Below are 19,363 nucleotides of genomic sequence, written 5' to 3'. Positions count from 1 at the left end.
TTTTCAGTTTTCGCAATTCTTCATTGCTCCCATTAGAATAGCATTTCCATCCATTAGAATTAGGCGATTTTTTAACATTTTAATTTATCTGCCAGTTTTTTGCTCTTACTTGACCAATTTTGGCGACAGCAGTTCCAATTTTGTTTAGCAATTATTAGTTGTTTGTTGTTCTTTGTATTTTGCGCGCTGATTTTTTTCTCCGAAAGATCCATGTATCAAAGCAAATATATTCCAGCCCAAGACTATCTGGCGCCATCTCGACAAAACGATGGTCAGCTTTTGTATTGCAGAGAGACAACGTGGAATGAGTCCAGTAGAGGACACTAGCATGAAAGAATAGATTAAAAATAATCAATGAAGATAAATTTTCTTGTGTGAAGAATGTCTGTCGCCCTCTAGGCAAAATGATTATCAGTCTTTGTGCGAATGGCCCTGAGGAGGCCGCAGCAAAGCTCGATTCGCTTGTAAAAGGCGAATGAATTGGCCATTAAGCATTACAAGGAATAAACAGACAAAAAACAAAACCGGGTTTATTATTGAAAACAACTGAGACAGAATTTAAAACTTTTCTAAACCTCCACGTAAAAACACTTACTGATCAGTAGAGTGGTTTTTTTGAACAATTTTTGCACATCTTTCAATCACTATGAAAATAACAACTATATTAATTTATTTCTTATCACAATTATATATAAGTTTAACTCACTTCTAGCTGAATACGTATGGATGTCAAAACACTTTTATACAAAAGCTATTATACATCAACTAAAAAACCCGGCAATTAATAAAGGCAAACCGACATGATTGATCAAGAGTCGCATTAACAGGGCATAAAATACATTATCATTTACAAAAAATACTATTAACAGTATACACAGTGACCCATGGCTGGAAAGTCGCGGTAGTAGCAGGTACACGTTTTAGGTTTTAATACATCGTAATGCCGCAAAATTCGAGACACCCGGTATAAAAACAATTAGATTTCCTTAACATTTACTGCAGTCGATTAGTGCAAGGTTGCTGAACGTAATTCAAGCAGAATCCCTTATTTTCTTGATCCATAGGATTTTCCGTGCTATCTGTGTGGAAAAACAGCAGAAATGGACGGACTGTGCCTAAAAACCAAATTTTTACTTTGAAAAGCGCCGAAACTTGCTGCATCATCAGAGTCATCAAAGATTTCGGATGCAAATGAGTCTTCTAATCTGCACCTCTGTTTACATAAATGGCAATTTTTTGAAATAAATTGAGAAGATTTTGTCCATTGGAAAAATTGGAAAACATCCAGCAAACTCAGAACACAGAATAAATACTCAGTGGAAATCAATACTTACTTAACACAGTGGTCGGAGTCTGTGTAACATCAGCACTGAATGTTCCACCACATATTCGATCAACTGTGGGCGATCTACTCTGGACCACCCTGTCCACATTAGTGGCCATGGGAATAATCAAATAGTCATTAGGGCAGAAGTTTGTGTTTCCCGTGCTTCCCACCATTGATGGAACGGCTTGATTACTGTTTCCCGACAAGGTAAATGACTGATATCTTGTGTTAACTGGAACCGCAAAAAAGTGAAACCTTCGAAAAAACCCCGAAAAATTGGCATTCTCACCATTATCCACACATTGCGTGTACTGAATGCCGCAAAAGTTCCTCTCAGCTCGAACGCAAATTGTATAGTCTTGATTCGAAAGTTGCCTACCAGTTGTAAGGTCGTAGTTAAAAGACTTAATCTGACCGGACACTCCGGTGAAATACTGCAAACATCCATTTTCGGCTGGAAGATAAAAATGTCGAAAAAAATCGCCGGTTTGCACGCTTTAACTTACCTTTCACTTCCGATGAGCAGGGAATTTGAGTTATGCGAATTTTCCAGCTTCTCTGGAAAGAATCGCCTGTTGTGACTACATTGAGGGAAACTGGACTGGCTGATGGCCCTTTTTCCACTGCAATGTACACTGAAAAACCATTAAAATATCCCTTTGATTTTCCTACAATTTACCTACAATTGACAAAGTTTCCAGACGACATCCTCAGCAAGGCAAGTCTTTTAAATCTCGAACAGTCCAAAGTAACGGTGGAAACCAGTGTGGCTTATTGCATAAAATAAGTGTTTGCCTCAAAGAATCCCCTTAAAATATTTAGCTGGACAGGCTTTAATTTATTGTTCCGTATTGCGGTATTTTATCCCTGAGGTCACTTATTTATCGCTCTGCATCCAGCGGAAAGGTAAGCTGAACGAGGGATAAATAAGGGACGAACTGATTCGATTAGCTGACTGTCGATTTTGCTTCAATTTTGACCGCGAGAATTGCGAAGAAACATTTAAAAAATTGGTGTTAGTTGTTAGCTGTTGATATTTTGCATCCGAAGTAATCAACATTTTCTGTCCATTTTGAGTCGTTTTTGAGCTGTAGGTAGGTACAATTTTCATCCGACGATTTCTTCTCTCATCCCAAATATGGATTCAAAAACTTTACTTTTGCATATTAAGGAGCTTGTTTGCTCTCCAACAATCCAATGAACGCATAAAACAGGGTTCTTAAATTTTGATTTTCTATCGAAAATTTCGTAAGGGGGAACGATGATTCCAGACGGTTAAATCCCTAATTTCACTCCCTTTGAACATCGGAAACACATCTAATATTGTTCTCCTATCTTTAAAACGTACCTAGTAAGGATAAATAAATCAAATTGCTGTTAAGTACTTACTCATGTAGCAAATTGCCGATAAACTAAAACATTTTTCCACAAAAGCAGCGATTTTATGTACCACATTCCAATCCATTTGCGATTTACTTCCGAACGCCCACAAAGGTTTATAATTCCGGAATAAGCCCACAAATGTGTCAATGCTTCGAAAGAAGGCTTTTAGAAGTTTTATTTAATTTACTGCAATTTTTTGTTCGATTCTTTTCGCGGTATTATCGTCGTTAATAGAAATTTCGTCCTTCAGAGATCACGATGGCCAAATAACCCGAAAAACCATCCATTCTTATACATAATTTGCATCAATAAGATCTAATTACAGTTCCATCTATTCGCATGTACCCTTCGAAAATAAACCGATTATTGCAAGCAAAGTTGGGAAATTAGTCGTGGAAACCTTGTGCGCTTCAGTAGCAGGCCGAAAGCCTATTTAAAATTTGATTTTCAATCATTTAAAGTTGGAAACTCAAGTACTTACGGTGATTTCCGTCATTTCGTCCGCAAATTGCTGGCGCTGACGGATTTCCTCCAGAAACAATAAACTGATCGTTGATGCAGATGTGGTTTATGGTTTCGGGACCCATTATATTCATAACGTCGAAGTCTAATCTGGAAAGCCGGTTAAATTCGCTCTTTAATAAACCATTAGATCGGCAGCCAGCGTTCTGCGATAAATTTCTTGTGGCTGGATCGAAGCCATGGAATCTGAGGAAAAGTTATTTTTCTTACCTGAATTGACATACGATGGGATTTATCTTCATTAGAGTGACCTGGCACGATCCCACTCCATTATACGAATCTGGATAACCTTCGTTAACAAAGAACGTTCCATTCTCCCTGACAATTCCTCCGCATTTTACTGTCACTGAAATAATCGAAATTCCCGCAATAAATAAAACTGCAATGCAGATTTCGATCGCATGTAAAACTGAACAGAAAAATCGTTTTGAAACTTTCCTATTAGACACTTTCAACATACAATTCCACTATTGGGAAACTGGGGAAACATTTGCTGACAATTTCAAAACGTTTACGCTGATATCTATGCCAGGGTTCTACCTTTGGGGCTCGACGGAAATTGAACACATTTCCGAAGAAAGATAGCGCTCAATGTCGATTTACCTAAATGCGGCATTATCTAGACTATTTCGGCCTATCATCTTGCTCATGTCCTCACTCGATACGACTGTTCATCAATCAATCAAGAAAAACATTTCCAGCTTCCAGGAATTTTAAAAGAGTCTGCGACTCCCGGGTTTAAAGTGGGATGGTTGGAAAACAAGTCTGAAGTATGGGGAATTTACTGCAAATTTATGAATTGTTGGCTTATTTTTTAGCGTCAAACGGTGGGGTTTTGAATGTCGTAGTTTCTGAGACTTCGTCTCTCTACATTTCCCAAAACATCACAAACAAACGAAGCAACAGCAGATTATCCAGATTATTAACGGTGGAGCTCAACTCAAACTCGATTTAGAAGTTTTTTTTAGTTTTCTTCTACTGCTGCTATCAGCGTTGTTTCGTCTGCATATCTCAGGTTTGTCATATTTTTACTCGCTGGAGAGAGAATGCTTCTTTCGCAAACGCTCCTACAAGGCTTGAAGAGGAAAATGTGTCGGGTTTCTTTTCTTTCTTGGCTCATGTTCTCGGAAAGTTTTTGAAAAACCTGTTGATTTATTACCTCTTATTTCTTTTCTATGGTTCTTTAAATGAACCATTTTTTTGTTGGGCAGTTTTCCGGAATATTCGACTTTAGAAAATTTAGAATATTCGTTTATTCAATTAAAGTTTCCGCTGTCGATCCGTAGTTAAAATAATTGCCGATTAAACCCCTTAAAAACGTCTATTTCAGGAATTCTGGAGTTGAATTTGTCAATTGCAAGCTTTTGTTGTGCAATTTTCAACTTGTTTGATGAACTTAAATTTAAGGTTTTACACGTTTTTTGGGGAAAAAAAACGTGCGATTTTTTTCGAGTGTTTCCTTATAAAAATTGACGCTATTTTCAAATCATCTCGACTAAAATTGGAGCACGGAAAAATTAGGGAGACTTTCTTACTTGAACAACAAACTCCATAGCCTGAAGCGCAATTTCCGATCGAGGTTCCACCTTTCCTCTGGCAATCTGTTTGGGATACGCATGTTCCATTTTCTCCATTCGATCCGGTACAGGCTTGATTGTCGAATTGGACAAATGTGAACAGCGAGAGAACTGAAAAAGATCACACAGTTGGATTTTTAAGACAATAAAAGGACCAGATTATCCGCATGCCAAAATCCATATACCAAAGATTCCAAATTGTCTAATTTTTTTAACCAGAATATTCAGAAACGAAATTTAGTTGCTTTGTTCTTTTTCAGATGCAAATTTAATTGTTGAATATTTATCGTTAATTTATGAAGACAGTTTATCAAGCTTGTGTTCCCCATGAGTATGAATCGAAAATACATCAAATGGCCAAAATTAGTGGTTAAAATTTCTAATTATTTATGGAGTTTAAGCGTGGAAATAATGCGATCAACCTATTTACGTAAAGTAATAATTTCCCTAAAACATTTTAAAGTAATTACCATTAAAATAACTCAGCATGTCTCGGTTTGTATGGCGCAAATGTTTGCCGCCAGCTAGAAAGGAACGAGTTTAAAATATATGCTGGAAAGTTGTGTCTAGGCACACTATTCTTGACACACTGGAAAATCGAGTCAGTTTTTGCGGAAAATGGCATTTTTCACTTAGGGCTGGTAATAATGTATTTATATCGCGCATAGGAAAGCGAGCAAGTTTAAGTTCTAATTTTTTCACTCAGTCTCGTTTTGCAGGGCAATTTTCAGCTGCAATAAAGGAACTTTTACTGAGCGATGCAAATCCAAGGAAATCAATACTTTGAAGATCGCAATTTGGTGGATCGACTGGAAATTTCTTAGGAAACTGACAACATTTGCATTAATCTACAATTGTAATATACTGTCGCTGCAGGAATACATTGAATTATTCCCCATTTATTTCACTCCCAGACTAGTTTGCCTTCCAAATGAAAAACATGGGCATATTTTTCCAAAAAACATATTTACATATCTATTACTTACAGCGCCCCATTCGGCTAAATGAGTTCTCCACTCCTTTAGCCTTTTGCCTGGGATAATTGTTTTCCCCATTCTGCATCCAGGTTTCTCCACGAATGCCGGCTAAACAGAAAGCCCCACAAATGCAAATTTGATAGAATCCCGTCCAATTCATTTCTCCTATAGGAAAATGAAAATGTATTTTTTAAATGACTGAAAACCGACTTGAGTGAAGGCGCGATACACTAGAGACTAAACAAAGTATATTTCAGATGTTATGTTTGTTTTGTTTTATTGGAAGGTAATTCAGCGGAAAATTAAATAAAATGGACCGGACTGGCTGGAACTATTCACTCCAAAGTGTCTTATTCAGTTAAAATATTTATTGCGAGTTGTTCCACTGCTGCTAATTATTCCAGATCTGTTTAGACTCATAGCACTGATAGTTCCAGGCAAGTAAACCGAGCACACTTTTTATTTTAAAGTGCGGCTCTGAACGGAATTTTGGGCGCTTTCGATGTCGAAAGTCCGGAAGATGGTTTTTCCGGGTAACGAATCGTGAAAATATGTCCGTGTTCATCTTAATCGCATTATTGTGTGGCACATAACACAACGAACGATTTTCAACACAATTATATGTTGCATCAGGCCATTTTGTTACGAGTTACCTACAACGTTCGGAATTTCAACACGCTTCCTTGGTTGACCGAAATAGCGAAAAATTATCCAAATGTTCAAAATATTTACAGTTTAATTATTCAGCTAACACGTTCACCAATGTAACAAACCAACATTTATCTTGTCTTTTTTGCATTTGCCTAATTATGAGCCAATCTGTGTATTGAGAAGACTTTTTCGTTTAAAACAGTCCATTGCGTTAAAAACACACAACATTTTACGATTTGTTCAAAAAAAATCGAATTACTGCTCAAAGGGTTACAACTTCTACAGCGATTTCATCGCAAGGAAGCGAAGAATTGAACGCGCTCAGAAATAGGCGAGTTAGACACTTCTAAACGGCATTATGCCTCATTTAAAGCGGTTTTTGGGTGGTTTCGATCTTCAATCGACGATGTTTGCTAAATTAAAGTTGAAAACAGCGAAGAGATATTCTAATATAAGAGATATTCATAAAACACAGCATTAAAACAGATTTTTCGTGGATAAAATCGAGGAATAGAGTCGCTCTACGATTTTTTCAGAAAAAACCCAAGTTACTCTCGTTTTATGCTGATTTAAACGCAAGAAATCGAGGAGTATCAGAAGGAATATCAGGAGTAAAGCAGCTACACTTTTCTAAACGCAAATAACGCAAAATTATCACCAATTTACAGCAGAATTTGAACAAATTTTGTTTCGAATCGGTGAAATTTGCTCCGTTTTATGTATATGGGAGACTTTCCTAGATCGAAAACTTGCCGTTGAGTTCGTGAAATATACATTTGGCACTTTGGATTTTTTGCCAATAAAATCGATTGGTYTACTGTKTAGGTACGATTTTTATCGGAAAAACTAAATATTTTCCGTATTTAGAGCRGGTTTTTGGTTTTGAATCGACAATATTTGCTCTATTTCATATACAACTTTATATGTTAATATATGCTATATTATTAGGTGGAAAACTGTCCATAGAATTCATGAAAAACACATTTTAAACCCCGTTTTTTTTAATTACGTCCATGGATACAAATAGATGTTGTGATTTTTTTTCGAGGTCAAATTGCTTGAAATTYCTCATCATTTCTGCCATGATGARAAAAYATTCTAAACGGAAATAACGTAAAATGWTGGTCAATTTAGAGCGATATTTGCTCTATTAGATATACAGACGCTCTATCTATCTACATGGGAGAAATTATTCGGTCGACAAGGTTCCAGTSAGCTCATAAACCACACATTTGAAACTTTGATTTTTTGCTGCTAAAATCAATTCGCTCAAAATTCCCAAATTTCAACATTCAACATTACTTTAAACGCWAGAAAGCGGGAAATTCTAGAAGCTCTGGAATAAAGAAGCGAGGTTTGTGTAAACACAAAACGWAAGCAAAATTAGAAYGGTTTTTGAGCGTTTWGKACCTTTAATCGATCATATTTTCTCTATTTTATATACAGAMACCCTACAGATTTATATGGGAAAGATTCTGAGATYGAAAACCTTCCATTGAGATCATAAAACATACATTTGARACTTATATGATTATTTTCTGATAAAATCGATTTCTACGATTTTTACTACTCTACGAGCTCAGGACCAGAAAAGCAAGATTTCTCTAAACGAAAACTGCTTTAAAATTATGGTCAATTTATAACAGTGTTTGGTCGTTTTGGGCCTTGAACTGACAATATTTGCTGCATTTTATGTAAAACGTCTCTCTATATCGATTTGGGAGATATTCTCAATACGGCTAGAGCTTCTTCGCATTTTTTTCGGAAAAACCCAAATCGCTCAGAATCCCTCAACTTCTGTACCCATTTTATGCCAAACTTTGAGCCAGTGAGAACAGTTTCGCTATTGATCCGACAAAATCTGACTTATTATAGAGCGGAAATCCCACCCCTATTCATATTGAGTAGCTCCGTACGTAGAAAACAATCGACAAAACTTGGGTTGAATATTTTTCCAAACGCTTTACTTCTTTTATCAGTTCCTTCAGGAGCCCCTTGCGCTTCTTCTCCGGTGCTCAACGATCTTCCTGATCCAGTGTTCCTCACTCCAGTTCTTCTTCTACCACTCCAGTCCTGCGACGGATCCAGCGGTAGAAAAACGCGCCGAAGAGTGGGAAATTAAGCCAAACATTCGGCGTATTTCCACATCAAATCCGTCGGACTTGGCGTCGTCAGCGTCGCTCGGAAATTGTTTTTATTGTACAAGTCGCGACGCGAGAACAGTGTGGAGCCGGCATCGGATCGAATAACTGGATTTTGAATTTTCGATTTGGAAAAACTCAACTCGAGACCCCCTTGAACTCGTCGAATGCAAAGTGAGTATGAATCGCTCCAGTCACCTGTTTGTTGTGTGTTTTGCATCCACCCACACCGTAATCTGGCCGATTCAGTCGATTCTAAGGAAAAATCGTCCGCCTGGATTATTTCGATAGTCGGGAAACTTTAGCCGGTGCGGCCAAGTTCTAATTTAAAGCTTGCCAATGTTTGCCGGCGTGTATTGGGAATCTCAATCACCGGCACTGATCAAATAATCTCGCTCCCCAAACATGAATTAGGTTGATTTGATTGGTGTGATGCTTTATTAATCAAATGAACTAATTGTGAAAATTGCAATCGACTTGGTGGTCATGAAATGTGCTTGAAGATGCCAGAAACAGCACACGCACTTATGAACGCAAATTTCCAGTTTATTTACTGGCTCAAATGCTCAATTTCCGTGTATAGTCATGAAAATATGCGCAAAATGAACAACAAAAGTTTCTGATGTAAGTCAGTGAGTAGGTGCAGATTTACTTACTTACTTTCGCCAGAAGTACAGGTTTCGAGAGTGTTATTTTCGGGCTAAACCGGTAAATCATGTACTCACTTACATCAAAAGCAAACCGTTTGTCAATTTTCCCCGGGTAGCTTGGGAAACTTTATAAAACACCGGGATTTACATTTTCAAGTCGCAGGAAAATTCGTTTCATCAACTTTGCGCAAATCGCTCATAACTTTTCTCTCGTTTACTTTGCAATCGATGCATTTCATGAACTGGTGCATTTGCTTTAAATTGAGACATTTTATCGGCGAAATGTTGGCGAGAATTCATTTTCAACAGTACAGAGTTTTGCCACAAAATCGATCAACAAGTTGAACGGCCTTTGAAAAAATCATCCACAGTAAAACGAGTTAAAGTTCAGGCTTTTTCCTTCGTTAACTTCACCATCGGCGGTTGTTGCGGGAGAACATACACATTTTTTGAACGAGCAAACTTTTTAACGAGCCTTGATAATTCATGGAATGTAAATTTTATGATCTTCTTTGTCCTTCTAATGGGCTGCCAAAGGTTTCAACTCTGAATTATTAAAAGCTTGTGGAACTCTACCCGCTAAATTCTCAATATTATTATTGATCTGCAGGCTTTCCCTATAATTTTCCGTATGGATTACCGACTGTACAAGTAATATTAAACTAGCCAACGGTAATTCGTCCACGTCAGTCATATTGGACGATGGAATCTGATGGCTGCTATTCTGGACTTCTTGATATCGAATTGCTCAAACTATTGTTAAATGAATAAATCAGCTTTTGCTTGATTGATCGGTTCGTCAGAAGGAAACTCAGTTTCTATAGTTTTATTCGAATGGAGCGTTTTGCTGAAGCGTTTTGTTACCAAAAAATAATGTTGGCTCTTTCATTGTTGATAGTAATAAGCATCGTCCCCATGCAGTAATTGCCAATTTACAACACGTCCAAATAAACGGCTTTAATTTCTGATTGTTATTTTCACTGTGAATACCAAACTGCCATGATTATCGCTGTTAATTGGCGACCATTAAAACAGGAGTAGCCTTTTAAGTGCATCGCATCCCATAACTGGTTAATGCATATGCACTTTTACCCGAATAAATATTTAAACACGGATGTAAATAACATACTAATGACAATATTTGGGCTATTTGCTGTTGTAAACAGCGACTATTTCCCGAACAGTTTGGCGCGTAGATCAGATTGCAATGTTGGTAATTTTTCCGAATGATTGTCCAATGGAAACAGCGTTTAGCTTGAATGAATTTGGGCAAAAAATTGAATGGAATCGCACTGATTGGCAATTGGCCCACATGGTTTGGATGCTGAACAAGCTCGGGAACGCTATTTGAATTTCGAATGTTCACAGTTTTAAATTGCTGATGAAGTTAAACGCAGTTTTGCATGCAGCCAATAGCCAACGGCAGGAAAATTTTAACGACATTTTCTCGTTTTAACTGATTTTATTTTGGCTTTGGTTTTTTCCAGGTGGCGGGCTCAGAAGGCAGAATCAATCCATCACCACCTGAGACTGTCAGCATGTCGACTGCTATCATTAATGGACACAATAACAGCACCGAAGACTTCACCAAACATGTCTTTGGAGGTATGAATGAACTTGATTTTGTATTTTGTTTTCAACTTCTGTCCGATTTTTTTGAACAGTTGATGACTTTTCAAAATGGAAAAACTAGTGATTGGTTTAAGTAGTTTGATAAATTTTCGGTCGCATTTAATGACCAATGAATCTATAAAACGAGTATAAAGGAGGATTTCTATGCTGAAGCTAAAAGTTTCTCTTTGTTTCAGGTGGACCAGATAATGGTAAGATTTTTGAAAAGTGTTAAGTTAATAACAACATATTTGGTTATTAAGAAAATGTAGGGACTCATTTAAAAAAATGGGTAAGTAAATCGCATTTGCTTGCTCAACGAAGCCCATGAAGCGAGACACGAATTAATTCACTTTTTTAACGTATAATTTTATTTATTCCTTCATTAATCAGTTGGGCCAGACGGGCGAAAATTCAATTTAATCTGGCAATTTAAGTTTCTATTCGCAAGTTTGCAAGTTTTGTTGTTAGAACTGTTTTTTCCATTTCAACAGTTTCACAGTTACTACAAATAATCGTTCAAACCCATCCAGAAATGACTTGAAATAGATTTTTCAGGTTTGCCCGGAGACACTTAACTCCAAAGCGTAATTATTCAATTGCGTGACCAGTTTATGATGTTTTTGTTCTAGATAAGTAATTATTTTCAGTTCATATTTTCCGTTAATGGAATGTGTTATAATAATATATGTAATGTGTCTAATATGTGCATAATGACCAAAGTCTCTCGAAAAATTGCTTTTGGGTCATCGATAAAAGCATATTCTGCTTGCACAAACACCTTCAGATTTCATTCAAGCCGAAATAAGTGAACTACTGGAATTTATGGAGGAGAGGACGGTGAAATTAACAGAAACAGGAATGGAGGAAAATGAAAAATAAACACCATAATAATCGAACAAATGCCCCCGGCAAAACTATAGAAAAAGCGGCGAAGAAAATAAAATTAAAAAGGGATGAATTGAGCCGAGAATAATTCCAGTGAGCGACAAAGATACTTCGAAGAAGTCAACGAAGGATTCACATTTTTATGTTAGATAATGGTTGTAACCCGAAAACAATGATAATTTCCAAGAAAATGGCATAAAGCCGCCATTCTAGGACTCGCAAGGGAAACGCTTCAGTTTCTATTCCATGTTTTTCTCACTAACAATAAGGAAACACACTCTGAAGAATCCTTCGGCATAATACTTTCAGCCCCAAATCCGATTTACTCGTTCGGGCTTAGATGCCATTTTAATTCCGGCTTTTTATCCTCTTTTCTGTGTGTTTTTTTTGCTGCTCCATATTTGCCTCGAAAATTAGCTGCGATATATCAAAACTTCCACCTGTTCCAGTCACTGTTTCGAAAGCATTAAGTTGATTAACGTCGCAAATTAAAAAAGAGTCGGATATTAAAAGATCCCTTGGGCGCAACTTCAAATAAATTGTATATTTTTTTATTGAGAAGGCGTGGCTTTTGAAGAGTTTTTATGTCCACTAGAGGTGGGTTTTGTTATCAATCAAATCTGAGCGATTGGGTGCGTTATTTGGCCTGCTAACAAGGTTTTAATTGGGCAGACAGTGACGAAACTCGAGTGGGAAAATGCCACATTAACTCCAAATTTATAAAAACTGAAAATGAGTTTTGGTACGATACAAACATTAAATCTGAAGCCTGGTAAATGCGCCGTTTAGTTTTGCTGGAAATGTATAATCTTCCCGACCTAGATTACCTACAATCGGAAAAATGGTTATTGATCTGTATGAATTTCAAATGTCCCCGTTTTATAACAGTTTTGCCCATTTTCAATCAAATAAACGCGTATATTAAACTTCCAATTTTTTTTCGTTTGCCCTTAATTTGATAAATGAGGTTTCGCTGTTAGTGCGTCCTCTCAATGGCCTCAGTTTCGTGACGCGCTCAATAAACAATCAACACTTCTTTTTACGGCTGTTAATCGAATGTTTTCTGTTTTGGCCAATTCTTTCGTATATTAGTCGGATTGCGTGATCGAAATTCAATCCTGCCATTATACCTTTTTTATCACTTGCATAGCCTTGTTTATTGAACGTGATGTGGCCGATTAATAACACAATTTTGACCAATACGGCCGAGTTTAAAGATCGTCGCTATTTGTGCTTCGGATTTCTTTTGTTAGTTAAATTGACTGTTGGAGATTGCGTTGGAGAGATTTGGAAAATTCGATTTTATAGTCTGCTCTTTTGAGTCTCCAAACCTTTCTTGCTCGAGAATGGGGCTATCATCCTTTTACTTTTGCTCATTCTTTTCATTTTCCACTGAGCCAATTTCCAGCAGTTTTGTCTTTCTGCTGCTTATGCCATTTTTCGCTCTCATTTGAACAAATCGAGGTTATTTTTCTTGTTAAAAGCGATATATTTATGCCCTAATCCGCGCTTAAAAGTGTTCAACTGTCTCCAGCTTGGATTACAGTCGAGCATGGAGTACATGTAATAAGTTTCACTGCGGAGGGCGAAGTTTATTTAATTAGCCTCTTGAGGCGAACTTAATAAGGATGAAGTATGCGAATTTCTGAGGAAATGGGGACTTTTACTATCCATTGCCGAATAAATCAGCGCTTGCCTTGTTGGAAAGGGAAATTTTATTTGAATGTAGGTATCTAATTCCTCAATAGTCTTCATAAGGTTTAAAGGCCTCAATCTTCATTTGCACTTTGCGAATTACTAAAGCAGTTTCATCGCGCTAAATATTTCCATAAAACCAATTTAGATACAAAAATTACCAACAGTAGGAATGCTAATCTAAACAAACTCTTGGAAGGAAAAAGATGAAAGCAAACAGATTCGCTTCAAAGCACCGTGGACTTTTTGCTTATTAAAAGTTTATCCAGGCGAAATTTTTAATCTAAATTTATGTCAACGTTAGCTTAAATGCCGATAAAAACCACTTGAGAGTAATAAAAAAAAGGAGTATATTTGGAAATACTGATCATCTTTCCGCACGGTTGGGAATTTGCCTCATTAAACTGGAAAATTGCCTGAAAATTAAAAATTTTATTGCCAGTTGTGGTTGGCGGAATAGTAGAACTGGAAATAGTTTTCGATGTTGAAACCATTTTCTTCTAATAAACAGTTTCAGACAGAAAATTACAGAAAAAGTTCAAGATTCGTCTTCCAAAATCACTGGTTTTTATGATTATTAATTATTATACGATGATTATGAGCCTTCGAAATTGGCCATAAAAAAATCTATTAAAAGCCCTATACAGCAAGCACATTTTCACAAAAGCCTGCACTAAAAGCAGGCAGAGGAAAATGGCCAGTTTCCTGCAGCAAAGTGATCGTTTTTCGCTCAGAATTACGCTTAAATAATTACAAAAATCGCTTATTTATGAGCCGCGGATACACTGTGGTTACCCTAAATCAGGCAGATGGCATATTGGGCTTTTAAAGTGTCATCATTTTAACTTTTTCGCCCAAAAAAAGTTCCCCGCATGGAAGTGTGAAATGTGGCAAATTTCCCAACGGGCTCCATAATGCTACATCATGAAAGTAGTATTTCGTGTTGACGCCACTTTTGAACTTGTAAACTTAACCAAGAGCTCAGCTTGTTTTTTGCTGTTCAGATAAAAAAAAACCAGCAAACAAGAGATTTTTTTGAACATTTTGTTGCTGGGTTGATTTCCTGCGAGTTTTCACTCAAACAATTGACCGGACGTTCAAAGGGAAGTCCAAACTTTAATTAAGAAGCCGCTTAACAATCAATCTGGTCAGTTGAACTGGAAGCTTTAAATTGTGAGCGCCCTGAAGCCGAAACATGGCCCGATTGATTGAAGACAGTTGAGGATTCATCAATATCTGGCGCAAGTGGCACTTTGCCTACGGGATTTAATTAAGTCGCAATAGTTGAGGTTCTCTTTCAGTCTTTGAAAATGTATGTTTCCGTTCGTTCGCTGTTCCATTTCTTTGAATCTCGGTTAAACCCCAGGAGGAAATTAATTGAGAACTGAGACACACAGCGGAAATCCACACGCTATTCCATTCTATTCGGTTGATGTTGGCGCGGTTCGCAACTCGCAGGCGCTCGGTCTGGAAAACGTGGCTATCCAGCATCCAGCATCCAGCTCGAGCAGGATCGGGGAACTTGAAAGAGTCCGGCCCCATCCAGCATTTGTGCCGAATACGGGCAGGAGCTCGTACTTGCAACAAGCATGTTTTGACCTCGTCGCAAAAAGCCACCGTTCAATCGGCCTAGTTTAGCAGTTTCCACACTGGAATGATGAAAGAAGGTTAGTAACGTTTTTTGGTCTGATTGCATGAGGTTGGAGGTGGATTTCGAGTGAAACCACCCGATTTTTATGCGAAGCCAATGCGGGTGTTTTGGCGCCAATTGAAACTGGGAAGTTTTCAACAAGTTCAGAAACTTTCGGCATTATTTTTGCTTTCGGTGAGAATTTACCAGATAATGAGACTCAATGAAGACAATGAGAATGATGAATTTACCAGACAAAAGTAGTTTTCTTCGGGTTGTTGTCCAGTTGAGGGAGTGCATTTGCCCAATTTACGCTTCCCAAGCATGTTTAGTTCAGATATGGTTACTCTTCTCGAGCTAACGTTGACTTGCTCATTGGAGAGTTTTTAAAGGATTTTGTAATACCTTTCATTGGATTTTATTTTGAAGATCTTTCGGTAGAAGAATTGGAAAAAGTGAGTTGAAAATTACCCTCTTTGGAAAAGCTGGAAGGTTGAGTAAGTTGAAAAAATCATCAGTTTTATGGTTGTCCAGTTATTTAATTCTCTAAAGAATTAATTTTTGTTTTATTATTGTAAATGGTTGTACCTTGATTTCTTTGAAAATCCTCAATTTTATGACTATTTTCTATCCAGTTTCATAAAAATATGTTGTTTTATATTTTTAAGTCCGTCGCTGCCTTCACACTGTGTACTTTCATTTTTGCCATAATTGAATTCGAAAAAAGCACAAAAATATCGAAACTTTCGACATCACCAAACCCGTCATGAGATTCTGATGTACGCAACTAGAGATTTTAAAGATGTGCTGATCTGATGAAACATTAGGTGGATTTAGCCTGAATAAAACACTGTCAAAACCTGGGTTTGCGTGTGTTAATTTCAGGGTAAACCCACCTGATGAGAGCTAATAGGCTGGAAACCGGTCCTGGGTCGAAATAGGCCTGAAACTAGCACGATTTTTGAAGAAAGAAGAATCTAGAAGAATTTTGAAAATGTTTCCTAGCTATTTAATTATATACTAATATCAGTTAGTTCTGAATCTTTAGGGTTCATCAAGACTGAAATGGTCTACAGACAGAAGTTTGAAAAATTCAAGCAAACATTTCGAGGTTTTGTTCAAAGTGCATTTTAAGGCTTATAAGCTTCCTTCAACGCTGAGTTCCACATCATTCCCTAGCAAATTCAATTGATTTTGAACCGAAATTGTTTTATATCAGAAAACATCATGGAATGAGTGAAGACAGGAAATAAAGCCATAAAATAATGCAATTCCGAAACGGGGTGTAACCCAATATCCGACATTATTCTGTAGCATTTACTGGAAAGGCCTTTTCAAGTTTTGCACAGACTTCCAATTGCCTTGTCGCATTATTTGCCACATTATTGTGCGTTTTCCAGATATTTCAAAGCGTTGCTCCGAATCGATAGAATGTCACAAGTTGGCCTTAATAGGGCGTTTAGTGATTCGTTTGGCTGGATTTTCGATGCTTCAGCTCGAGAAGGAGCGTTAATTGTCCATTAGTTCCGCAGTTAATTTGATTATTTTGTTGCTAAAAAAATGGCTTTGGAAAACTGCGAGCTGCCGGACGTTAATAGGAAAGTTGCGTGTTTATATAAAGTTATTTCCATTGAGGCTCTTATGAAAACCGTCGGAAATCAGCAAGTAGAACTAATTGGCCAATTAAAACGTTGCCGGGAAAATCAGAAAATTTTCCTCTTCACATTGTGCCAACCGGGCGAGTGCCCTTGGAATCAAAGCGTCACCTCCCGGGCATTATAAAGATCCAATTTACGGCAATTTGGGCGAAGTGAAACAGTAAACTTCGCTGATCAAAAATTGAACATTTAAATAAATTTTTGAGGCGGAAAATAAATAATAATCTTCCTCGAATACAGGTATGAACAATCTAATAAACGAAAGCGATATCGTCAGGAAATTCAATTACCCATCCTTACAACGAGCACAATTTCCTGAAATTAACTCGATTATCATTAAAAGAATGACATTTGAGGTAGTGGAGAATTTCCACCATATATTGCCTGCAGGAGAATTTCTTAGTTAATCGATTTGACACAGCGCGGTTATATATATTTAATCTTCTTTGAACTAGGTGAAGGAAACTATTCAAACTGGCTGGTTAATTGATTGTTTTGCGGTTGGTGCAATTTAAAGTCGGTTGAAAACAAGGGCGGATCCAGGGGGGGATCATGGAAGTCATTTCTATCTTCATAGACAACAAAAGACTTGGTTCCGCCCCTGGTTGAAAAAAAAATTGCTTTAACTATAGCCCAGCAACGAAGCTTTTTTGACAAAAGTACTAAAGATTGCTGTTCCCAACGCAGAAAACCGCACGTTTTTGTCGTGATCTGCATTCGAGAAACGAATTTTTAAAGTTTGGTCAGTCTTTTGAGCCCCACTCAGAAAACTTTGTCTTTATCTGCTTTCTTATCCCAGACAAAAGTAAACCTTCTTCTGCATAAAAACCTAGGATTTCTAGATTAGAAACTTGGTTAGCAGCTTTGTGATCTGCCCAAAAGAAAAACTTTCTTGAAACTGTTCTGAAGCTGATCAAGTGAGGTTTGCTTCTTCTATAACTGAGCTTTTTGATGCGTGATGCGATCCAGAGCAGATTTGTGCCGCTTTTCCTTTTACAGAAACCAATTTTTGTGGTTTTCTGCAATTTAAGTGGCGTCAACACCATTTCCAAGAATCAAGTTTCAGCAAATATTGATATTGAGCCTTTTTAGTGCATAGCAAGATCCATATGCTGTAAACCTTCGGTTTATCCATGCAGCAAATAGGGCTGTACTTCAAAAGAGACAAAGGCCCTTGCAAGGGAAGTGGCGCGTTCCGAAAGAATCGACCATTTCCGTAAATATAATCGAGCTCTCCTGCTCTCGTTTGAGCTAAAAAAAAACTAAAATTCGTTCTATCAACAGCGCGTTTTAATATTCAGTGACTGACGAGTATAAGGGGAATTATTCAACAACTTTTGTTACTTAGTGTCATCCACAAATGTGTCTCTGGAACACCACTTGGCGTGAAGCGGTTTTGAGTGTTCCCGAAAAGGATTTCCGTCTGTGCATAATAAGCGTGACGAATGAACAGGAATTCAACAGGAATGGCTTTTATTAGGGTTTCTACCACTTTGCGGTAGCTTTAACTGATTTACATTTGGGCATATAAAACGGGGGAATAGATTACGCTAAACATGGAAATTTGTGCAGGAATCGCGTGGGGAAATCAAGCGATCCCCACTGCAAGTTAACAACTGTAATTCATTAAATTTTCTGTGGATTTTCATATTTAAATATGAATAGAATGTGAAACATTTATACAATCGGAGCCCAAACAGTTTGTTGTATTTTCAACCACTGTACCAATATTTCGATACTTATTTTTCGTTTCTATTCAAATTTAGTTAAATCGTCGATGTCCCAAGTTTCACACATAAATCAGCTTAAAGTGTGTCGACGTTATTGCTGCTTTGCTTTGCTGAAATTTCCAGCTCCAATTTATGTATTAAAATGTTATAATGAACGACCATATTCCATCCTCTTATGTGCCAAAAATGCCCTCTTTTGATAGAAAATGATAATGAAAGCGTAGGTGTGAATAGCTGATCCTCAAAGCCATCCATCACATCGGTTTACGTTCGATTTTTTGAAACGAGAATATGTAAATCTGAACACTTTCAGCTGCTGCACTTGAGGAACATTGTGCCTCTGGACCAAATACCGATTTCCAAGTGTTTTAAATAAAACACCCAGAGTGTTGGGAAAATTGGATTCTTCTCAAGAAATCAGATACCCAAAATCCAGTAGTCAATGTTGATGTGTTATAAAACTTGTTATTAGAAAAGTTTCCGGATCAGGACCAGATTTTATATGATTCGATGTCATAAAAGATCGCATTTCATATTTGGGTCCTGAAACATGTATTAGATAATAAATTTTATATCTGGATATAAAGAAGGTCTTTTTTAGAGCTTTCTTATTATAATATATGAGGCGGTAAACATGTTATGTGTCCGCTGAGTTTCCCTGTTTATTCCTGTTAAATTAACTGATAACGAGGCAAAATCAACAGACACAATCTACACTTTTAATGACTGTTTATTTTTTTTCCAGCCGAAAAAGTCGTGGAAGAAAACAAAACGTGCGGAAAGATACTAACGGTCCTGGCATGGGGGCTCGTTGTGCTTACCATGCCGTTCTCCCTATTTGTTTGCTTTAAGGTAAGTCGTTTGAATTAGTCTCGTTAAAGTTTGTTTCCTTAGGATTCTTTGAAGTGATTGTGTTCGAATCC

The 19,363-nt window shown here is 37.3% G+C and overlaps 2 protein-coding genes across 8 annotated transcripts in view; one reads left to right on the top strand and one right to left on the bottom strand.

Moving 5' to 3' along the window:
* Window positions 1-512: 512 nt before the first annotated feature.
* On the bottom strand, window positions 513-9,662 carry LOC109544925. Of its 3 annotated transcripts, none has more exons than XM_048668958.1 (9): window positions 9,235-9,662; window positions 5,796-5,951; window positions 4,768-4,920; window positions 3,443-3,578; window positions 3,192-3,322; window positions 1,834-1,962; window positions 1,617-1,781; window positions 1,335-1,559; window positions 513-1,115 (listed from the first exon to the last, which is right to left on the bottom strand). In XM_048668958.1, exons 1-9 carry the CDS (start codon window positions 9,293-9,295, stop codon window positions 994-996), a joined length of 1,278 nt encoding a protein of 425 aa, XP_048524915.1. In that variant the 5' UTR covers window positions 9,296-9,662; the 3' UTR covers window positions 513-993. The 3 variants fall into 3 exon arrangements, with proteins under 3 accessions (XP_048524915.1, XP_048524916.1, XP_019770910.2); XM_048668959.1 differs by having other exon boundaries at window positions 9,239-9,659; XM_019915351.2 differs by lacking the exon at window positions 9,235-9,662 and adding an exon at window positions 8,405-8,526.
* Window positions 8,566-19,363, top strand: part of LOC109544862 (band 7 protein AGAP004871) — a 26,913-nt gene continuing 16,115 nt past the window's right edge. For 3 of the 5 annotated variants that reach the window (XM_019915245.2, XM_019915244.2, XM_019915246.2), the window contains exons 1-4: window positions 8,566-8,752; window positions 10,716-10,833; window positions 11,037-11,051; window positions 19,186-19,292. In XM_019915245.2, the coding sequence (XP_019770804.2) occupies window positions 10,767-10,833; window positions 11,037-11,051; window positions 19,186-19,292 (189 nt within the window). In that variant the 5' untranslated portion in view covers window positions 8,566-8,752; window positions 10,716-10,766. Of the gene's footprint in view, window positions 8,753-10,594; window positions 10,834-11,036; window positions 11,052-14,944; window positions 15,090-19,185; window positions 19,293-19,363 lie in introns of those variants that run through there. The other 2 variants (XM_048668960.1, XM_019915247.2) reach the window with 2 other exon arrangements.

This window comes from Dendroctonus ponderosae, unplaced genomic scaffold, assembly GCF_020466585.1.
Source record: "Dendroctonus ponderosae isolate FM_Combo_2020 unplaced genomic scaffold, Dpon_F_20191213v2 Dpon_F_20191213_8, whole genome shotgun sequence".
NCBI lineage: Eukaryota > Metazoa > Arthropoda > Insecta > Coleoptera > Curculionidae > Dendroctonus > Dendroctonus ponderosae.
The sequence above is the reverse complement of the archived record's forward strand: the minus strand, read 5'-3'. Positions and strand labels throughout refer to the sequence as shown.